At 36.7% G+C, this 8,933-nt stretch overlaps 2 protein-coding genes across 2 annotated transcripts; one reads left to right on the plus strand and one right to left on the minus strand.

Moving 5' to 3' along the window:
* The first annotated feature begins 485 nt into the window (after positions 1–485).
* Positions 486–3,793, plus strand: LOC108985736 (uncharacterized protein At2g27730, mitochondrial-like). Its single transcript, XM_018958155.2, has 3 exons — positions 486–775; positions 1,808–1,891; positions 3,536–3,793. The coding sequence occupies exons 1-3, from the start codon at positions 623–625 to the stop codon at positions 3,560–3,562; spliced, it is 264 nt and encodes an 87-aa protein (XP_018813700.1). The 5' UTR covers positions 486–622; the 3' UTR covers positions 3,563–3,793.
* A 2,597-nt stretch (positions 3,794–6,390) lies between these two features.
* Positions 6,391–8,708, minus strand: LOC108985730 (transcription factor DIVARICATA). The gene is made up of 2 exons (XM_018958146.2): positions 8,061–8,708; positions 6,391–6,945 (listed from the first exon to the last, which is right to left on the minus strand). The coding sequence occupies exons 1-2, from the start codon at positions 8,426–8,428 to the stop codon at positions 6,606–6,608; spliced, it is 708 nt and encodes a 235-aa protein (XP_018813691.1). The 5' UTR covers positions 8,429–8,708; the 3' UTR covers positions 6,391–6,605.
* Between the last annotated feature and the right edge of the window lie 225 nt (positions 8,709–8,933).

Raw genomic sequence — 8,933 nt, forward strand, 5'->3', positions numbered from 1 at the left:
TTTCAAAATTTCATTTCATTTCATTTAATGCCCTTGGAAACTTTCAAATAACCCCATAAAAAAATCAAGATCTAATCAATTCACTTTTATTCTCGTTCTCATTGAAAACAAATGTATTGGATCTTGTCTACGGCATCACTTCCTATTTTTCTTGTTTTTTCTAAGTCAATAATATGTTAATTTATGCCCAATTTGAATACGGAAATACTTTAAATTCATATAATCTTATATTATCTCATTATTACAATTTTTTTAAATTTTTATACAAAATATAATAAACAATTTTAAATTTTTAAATTCTAAAACAATAATAATAATAAAAATAATATTCTAATAATATTTGATTTAACTCATATAAAATTATTTCGTCTCATCTTACTATGAGTCCTTATTGATTTCCGATCATTTTACTCATGTGCACCAATCAGAAAAAATATATTAACGTGGACGTGGGGTATAATATTGAGAAATCATAACACATTAGGACAAAATCTTGATTATAGTAATGAACAATTCAGAATCGATTCTATGCGATGGGTTAATTTCTTCAGAAACTTCAAGAGGCCCCTAGACTCCTACTTTCCCTTTTGAAAGGAGTTAAGACCGAAGAGCAATCGTTAAAATGGCCATGAGATCCACGCTGAACCGAATCCGATTCTCATTGACTGTGACTCGTTCCATGGAGTCCTCTCGAGGTGCTACTCGCTACTTCGGTGAAGGCAAGGGCCGGATTCTGAGCGAGGAGGAGCGCGCTGCCGAAAACGTTTACATCCAGGTCTTCTATTTTGTATTGGTTTGGTTTTTTTCTATTTCACTCCGTGTGATTCCTGAGGGAACATAAGAAAACGTAGGAAAATGAGGCTTCCCTTCATTTTGGGAGCTGAGAGGAAGTGAACGAGCATGATCCCGGAAAATATAAAGGAGAACAAGTTTTGATCTATTGAGCTTGGTATTGCTATGTTTGGCTCCGGTTGACTTGAGAGGTCATCTTTTTAATGATGGATTTGTATGAAAAGATTTCCTGCTCAGATTCTTCAGCAACCAAACGTTATGCAAACCTCTGTTTGAAGAAGAAAAGAATTTCGAATATTGGATGCTTCCTTTTTTTAGAAACTAACACGTTTCGCCAAAGTAGAATGTTTCTTCTTTTTTTTTTTTTATTCTTCTCGTCACTCGGGAAAACCATACGTGTGGAGGATAAAATACCTGAAGGCTAGACTCAGCCCACCAAGTCACAGACTAGAGGACAAAATGTAGAGGAAGGGAGTAGGAGACCAAAAGAGAAGGGTCAGGAGGTTAAGAGTAGGGTGTCAGAAGAAAGTGGAAAAAAAAAGATGTTCATACATGCCGAGGGTAAGACCTCACTTCCGCCAAATGGATCAGTCACCTCCTGTCATGTAGATGTAGCTAACATGTCGAATTACATAAATTTGTATGTCTCATTTTCTTATTTTTTCTGTACATCTTTTTTATGCATCATCATGGACATATGTATCGACATTGTACAGTCGCACTGGAATACTATCGGGAGTTCCAAATAACACCAATCAAAACTAAGTCGGACTACTGGACCGGGAATGACTCTCTCTCTTTTTGGCTTGACGTGCGATTTCTCCCACATCAACAATACGAAATTTTATTTGTTCAGCGTTTTGCATTATTGTGCTATATTTTCCTTTTACTCTGCTTTCCAGCAACCCAACAGTTAATCAATTTCTTTTTAGTTTGTAGTTACTTTCTTACTTGTCTAGCTTCGTCTTGCTTAATCCCTGAGCTTTACCTGACAAACTTGTTTCTTTGTGTGAAGAAAATGGAGAGGGAAAAGTTGGAGAAGCTGAAGCGAAAGGCGGAGAAAGAAATGGCCGAGAAAGCAAAAGAGAATACCGAAAAGGTATGGACCCTCGGCATAATTCTTGCAACAAAGTATTGAGGGTTATGATACTTTTTTGCTGTTGTATGTTGTTTGATTTGGGTAAGATATTATTGATAACTGATACAAGAACATGCTTTGAAGTATAAGTTGTTAGATTTGCTTTAGTAGGTTAGAGATTATAGCTTGTCCTCGTAAGGATTCCAACGTAACGAGGAGTGTTTAACAATTTTTTATAATCGAGGAACTTAGGGCATGCCTCAACAGCATTTTTTGTTTGTGTTCTTGTTCCTGCAAATGTCTTTGCTTTCTGTTCTGTTTTCAATAGTTTTCGGGCTTGTGGTTTTATGGTTATATGACTCATGCAGTGGATGAAATTTTATTATTGTACTTATATTTGAATGGAAAAGAAAAACAGACAAGAGTTTGGGAAGAAGCGCAAATGTCCAATGAAATGAGCCCGTTTCTGCACTTTTGTCCAGATTCCTGGTTTTAAATCTGCATTTGAGTACATGTTAAATCTTTTATATTGGTAAGCGCTTGTTAAATCCTGAAATGAACTGAACGGGTTGACTACCTTGTATTCTCGATGGAATTTTCCTTCTGGAGGGCATTGTTATTGGTTACTAGGATCTTAAAAGATCATTTTTGTTGTTTTATGTTCAGGAAATGAAGCTTTCTTGTTCTCCTGTGTCGTAATGATTCCATCAAAGTTTCATGTTTGGAAGTTTTCATTTCTTTCCTTACTTTTGCCTATTAACCAACTCAAGCACTGTGGTTCCAGGCTCCTTGTTACACGTATGCACATCTTTATTTCTTTTTTGTATGGAATTATTACAGTAGAAATCTGTATATGAATAATCGGTCATCTGTTGTAAAAAGGAACTTTACATTGTAAAGGAGCAAGTGTTCCAATGGCCAATGCCAAAAGTATGTCGTTCTTAGCCAGGTTGAGATTGGAAAATGGGGTCAGAAGAATCTTATTAGCCATTTTGTTAAGCACGTGTCCTTTCTAAGCTTTTGACGATATCTGTCCAATTTATTGTGGGTCCTTTTATTTTGTGCAAATAAAAGTTAAAACCTTTGTTTTTCTTTTGGCCATTGTGGCAACCATAAATTTTACAGCCAATCCAAACTGAGGTGGTTTTTAGTGGTCAATTTAATAAATAATTGAGGGAACCAAGCATTGCTAACTTTCCGGAAAACTTCAACTTGATATGCAGCCTTCTTTGTTTAGATAATAGATGCTGCACTTTTACAATGATATATCTGTGTGCTGTAGCTGTAGATTGTGGTTTGATCTGTGTCAATGCAGGACTACAAAGCCTTTTCAAATAATGGTGTAAGAACTGGTTTTAGTAGTTTGTGACTTGCCACATTCCTGTTTCTCGCACATACATTTAAGCCGAAAAGGTCAATTAATGTTAGATGTGATTTGAAAATATTTCATTTCATTCCCCAATCCAACGTTCTTTGAGTGGAAGTCGGTTCTGTTGTAGGATGTGATGATTTGAATTTAACAAGAAAGCTTATCATACGATGACTTTGTAATTTCAATGGTTTGCATTCCATTTGAATTGGTTCCTGCATTTATGCCATTCTTGTGTTTCTTCTGGTCACCCGTTAACTGTTGAATTTCATTTACTTATCATTGTTTTCTTTCAGAAATCTGAGGGGACCCATAAGGATTGAAATTTTCAACTGCACGAGCTGAAAACTTCTTGGTTTGGATACAACGATGAAGAATAAAATGTACCAACTTTTAACTCTTAGCCAAATCTGGTCTACCGTCTCTGTACAAAGTACGGTTGTGGATATCTTGTCTGTTAAATCCTAATTAACATAACGAAAACTACTGTTTGTGTGCAGTTCTTTTTGTGCCCCTGGAAGTGATTTTGATCTGCAGTTCCTTCTGTTTTTGCATTTGTGATATCACAACTTAATAGCTCTCATGGACATAGATAGGTCTTTTGCTAGTTCCTGATTATAAACCATTACATTTAAGAATTCTAAGATGGTACAGATTTAGACTCCCCATATGTTATCAAGAAACGAATAAGGTTCGTTCACTCAATTTTCCAAGTTATAAACATTTTCTGCATCCATGAAGTTCAAAGCGAGGAGAGTATCATGACCTGGTGCTTGAGCGTCAAGCATAGTTAATTTATGTCCTCACTTGGCATGATCATGTGCAATGCAGATGATGATGATGGCTTCTCTGTAATCACGAGTAACCACTTCCTGCAGAATGCCTAAAACTGAAAAGATCTAAAACATGCAGGTTATACTCTTATTTCGTTAGATATTGAAACTAAGCACATGGAGAAGAATACGACTCATGAAGAAATACAGTTGAAGAGAGGTAACAAATAGAAAGTTATGACCACCAACGTGGTAACCTGCTTGACAAAGGTTAGGAGATCGTTCTTCCCTGCCTCAGTAAAACTTGTGAACAAAAGTCTTGGGAGTTTTTGCATGTTGGCAACCTTGATGCGGTTGCGGTGACGAGTTGCTCCACCTCAAGTCAATAGCTATGGCTCAAAATGAACATGCCGCAACAAGTGAGGGCTCTTATGGTCACACCCAGAGGAGAGAGCTACACTGCCCGCCCCTCTCCACTCTTTTGAGAAAAAAAAAAAATTATGGATTTGATAAAATTCACCACCGGCATTGATGATGGGATCTTGTTTTATTATTTTAATTAATTTTATTATGTAGTGAATAAATTACCTTAAAGATGAATTCAAGGCTGTTAACTTTTCCAGAAATGGGGCCAAATATTCAAGATTGCAGACCCCATGTTGTATTTGCCTTTTTGGATGGACACAAGTGGATGCCTCTGCCATAGAATCTAGAAAGCATATATGTTTCTGAAATGTCTGTTTTTTTTTTAAGCAGTTTGGGAGTCTAACAACAACAATAACGACGGGAGTTCCAAAACATGATTCTTGCATATGTGTTCTCAGTTGGAGCTAAAGATAAAGAAGAGGAACAAACATGCCACGAGCTAAAGATATGTGTTTTCTAGCGGCAGCCATCAAAGCATTTGTTGCAACTCCACTCAAGCTAGCTTGGAATGCTAACATTTTTCTGAGCTTTGGCTGAAACAAACTCGAGATAATCATGCCAACAAGCTCAGAGAGATGAATTTAAATTCAGTAATTTAATGGAAAGCAGTGAGATGCCATAAAATGAGAGTGTCCTACACAGATAGAGGAGAGAAGGGACAAGTTGTTGATTAGTGCTCAAGAGTACACGCGCACGTGTGTCTGTTGGCCAAAAGTCGCTATTAACATTACCAACTAGATATTATTAGCCAGCTTTAGAAGTCAATCTGGGAATTGGACAACATTGAACCTTTTGCAACTCCTAAATTTGGCGCGCCATCTCAGTCAACTATGCCACAATGACACATACCTAGCTGTAACAATTTAACAAGTTTTCTGGAATTTGGAAGTAGTCTCTGACGTGGGAGAATAGGCCTATCAGATTTCCAGGGACCTATGTCTGGTACTTCTCTATAATAGCTTTTGACAGTACAAATGATAAACTTCAGGATATACAGAGATGTTCGAAATGGCTTTGTAGTTTGTACTATTATTATGCCAAAAACTTGGGCAGATTGATATGGGACTCTCTCAAATGAAAAAAAAGTTTAAAATCGAAACTTCTGAGCCTTCAAATTGGTGTTCACCTTCACTCAATTTAGCATAACGGAAAAATCTATTTATCATCATCCTTTCAACATCTTTTAATGTGGTATTAAATTATAAGATCACAAGTAAAATATAATAAATAGACTCAAACCATTTAATACAACATCATAGAATGATGAGAAGAATATGGTAAAAGAGATTATGAGTATCGTTTTATGTTGTGGCACACATAATTAGAGCTACGTTTGGAACATGGAAGCAGTTGAGTTCATTTGAATTGTGTTCAAATTTAAGCCTAGCCCAATATCCAAATAAAACTCTCATATCACTAAACATCATCCAACTCAATACCTATTTACACGTGAGATTTACAACATTTTTCAAATTCTTATAAATACATCTAAACCCATCTTAATATCCAAACACATCTACTCATCTTAATATCTAAACACATTTAAACTCATTTTAGATAGATTTCACAAAACTAACTCCACCATCTTAACTCACTAATATTTATAAAGAACTCAACTCATTTCAACTTCGCTCAATATCTATACCCAACTTAAATTATTTGACTTTAAATTTGAATTATAACAGTAATATATAAATAGTGTCATAAAACTTAATAGATGATGAACTTTCAAATGAAGAAGGAAGAAAAAATCACGAGTAAACATTCTACACCAAGCAAAACATCCAAACACCATAAAGTCTTTTATCCAATGCATAAAACCCTAAAAATTTTAAATACTCAACGCAAAACTATCTGACACAAATAATATACTAAAATCAGTAAATCACATCACCATAAGTATCATCCCCAATCAAATTAAAGATCAGATGAGCATCTCAAATATCATGGAGTTTGTTCTGAAAGTTTCACTTTGCTAATAAATTCGTTTCTCTGATTCGCTTAACGACTTCTGATTACCACCTATGCTACTACATTCACTTTGCAATGCTCCTAATCATCATCTACCACCTAACAAAAACCATGCATAAAACTTTACAAATCGGCTTTGCTAAATTAAGACTACTTGCTTTATATACAGAGCATGTAGCTGCTATGCTATGCATATTTACATTTGAAAGCCAAAGTTCTGATACCCATATGATGAGCCCCCTTGGTCCGGCACTTGCCCGTGCATGTTCAACTGTGGCAAAGCAGGTGGCTGTTGAGCGACACCACTCGGTGCAGGAATCCAGTTCTGATCGACAGGCAAAGCCGCCGTGCTATTATCCACTGTGGTGATATCGTGGATGCTTGACCTCTTCCTTTCTTTCTTCACTGAGCTCTGGCGAAGGAAGTACTTCTGAGCGTGGCTAGCCACCTGAGTAGGCGTTCTTGTCACAACTACATTCCTTGAAATGCTCCTCCAATCACCCTTGCCAAATCTTCGAAGCCCGACCAAGAATAACCTGTTATGATACCAAAAGGAAAATCAGCCGACAGAACAGTAAATACATTCTAATAGAGAACAATACAATCTAGCTCTTTCAGGTCACTACTGGCATTGCAATATTACATTTGAATCTGACAGCATTACACTTACGAAACCAAGTCTTGGGATCAATGGTAGTGATCATATACCGGTGGAACAAACTCGATTCATTTAGGCAAATCCCAAACACCTAATCCGTACATCTAAAACATTTTTAAACTGTCAAAAGCATTTTCTGGAATTAGACAAAAGGCCAAATAGCCATTTGTATATGGAAAATGATAGGTTACTATACTCTTACTACTTATTTACTATTTTTTTTATAATTTTTTATTTTACTTAATAGTTAAGGAAGTGATAATTAGTAATTTTATATATTTTTTTAATTTTTGTTTAATGATTAAGGATGTTAAAAAAATACATAAAAACAAGACCTAAAAACTCCAAAAGCCTTCTCTGGTTCGCCCAAAAACAAAGGAAATTTCCGACAAAATATTGACATGCGTCTTTGAAGACAAAAACAAAGCCAAAAGAAGATGAAGAATAAACGAACACTTCCACACAAGAATATGGCGGAAACTTTCTTATTAAATTTCAAAGACCAAACAACATTATTTTGCCCGGAAGATTTAGAAAGGGGTTGGCTGGAAAAGAAACTCCAAATCTTGAATCGTATACTATTTGGTTTTCAGTTATAAAAATCCAAGTGATCGAATTCAACTGGAACAAAAAGACTCAAAATCTTTGACTTTCTATTTTCCCTCCATTTTCTCGGCAAGTAAACTTGGGATGAAAATAAATCGTTGTAGAAAAAAGAAAAAGAAAAGGAAATAGCTCAGGGAACAAAAAAAAGTGAACACCTTGTCAGCCATCCAAAACGGGAAAATTTTTATGGAAAACAAAATCTTTCTAAGTCCTGCTCTGTTTAACAGTTTAGTTGAATTCCCATCCGTAAATTGAAAATAAAAAAATTTCTGTATTCTTTCATTTTACTCCATTCTCTCAGCCACCAAATAAAGGGTCCAGCAAATTGGGGAACAAAAAAAGTTCCACAAAGAAGAGAGTGAAAGAAAGATGAATATTTGGGATTACCTGTGCTCTTCTTCGGTCCAAGGAGTCCCCTTTTTTCTTTCAGCGTCAGAGTTCTTGGGCTTGGACCCGAAAGAGATCTGACTCGACGTGTCCCAGCCGGCGGCGACATCCGAATCATCAGAGTAATTGGGGAGCTCGACCCGGCCCGAGTCGATCGCCAACACGTCGTGGACGAGAGCATCATAGTGCTCCATAACATCCCGGACGGACTTCCCGGGAACGTGGTCAGCGATCTTCTGCCAGCGGTCGGGCAGGTCCTCGGGGACGAGCACAAGAGCCCGCTCGAAGAGCTTGTCCTCCAACGGGGTCCAGTGAGTCGTGGGCGGCTGAGTCCGAGTCGTCCAGGGCTCGTTCTGCGGGATCATCATCGTCCGCTTTCGTTTGTTTGGATGTCGACTCAAATAAACAGCTTTGATATACGAGAAAAACTCACTTTCTTGGAGATTTCGCAAATGGGGTTTGGTGGGAGATTTGGAACTCTGCTATTTATATATATATACACACAGCTATATATATATATATATATATATACAAACAAACAGGTAGAGAGAGAGAGAGAGAGTCTGAAAGAGAGGAAGTGTAGGTTGTTATGGTACGGGAAATTGGGGGTAAAATTTTCTGTTGGGTCATGGGTGTTGGGGCCAACTCAAGAGTTCCCCAAATCAACACGTTTTTGCTTTTATTGGGTGTTTTACTTTTGATTTTGTTTTTGTTTTATTTTTTATTTCCTTCCTTTTGTCATTGAAACTGCAGTACCCGCCAAGTTCACTAGACGACAATTTGCTCACTCCAACCCTTTTTTTACCAACCCTATTTTTTTTCCCTAATTTAATACCTTTATATAATAGTGTTTTGGCAGTAGGAGGTAGCATT

This window comes from Juglans regia, chromosome 14 (assembly GCF_001411555.2).
Source record: "Juglans regia cultivar Chandler chromosome 14, Walnut 2.0, whole genome shotgun sequence".
Lineage (NCBI taxonomy): Eukaryota > Viridiplantae > Streptophyta > Magnoliopsida > Fagales > Juglandaceae > Juglans > Juglans regia.

What these genes read in the sequence shown, in the direction of transcription:
- LOC108985736 (XM_018958155.2), top strand. Translation starts at nt 623, where the DNA reads ATGGCCATGAGATCCACGCTGAACCGAATCCGATTCTCATTGACTGTG. An exon ending in CCGAAAACGTTTACATCCAG is followed by an intron (nt 776 to 1,807) that starts GTCTTCTATTTT and finishes CTTTGTGTGAAG; the next exon opens with AAAATGGAGAGGGAAAAGTT. An exon ending in CAAAAGAGAATACCGAAAAG is followed by an intron (nt 1,892 to 3,535) that starts GTATGGACCCTC and finishes GTTTTCTTTCAG; the next exon opens with AAATCTGAGGGGACCCATAA.
- LOC108985730 (XM_018958146.2), bottom strand. Translation starts at nt 8,428, where the DNA reads ATGATGATCCCGCAGAACGAGCCCTGGACGACTCGGACTCAGCCGCCC. An exon ending in TGGACCGAAGAAGAGCACAG is followed by an intron (nt 6,946 to 8,060) that starts GTAATCCCAAAT and finishes GTATCATAACAG; the next exon opens with GTTATTCTTGGTCGGGCTTC.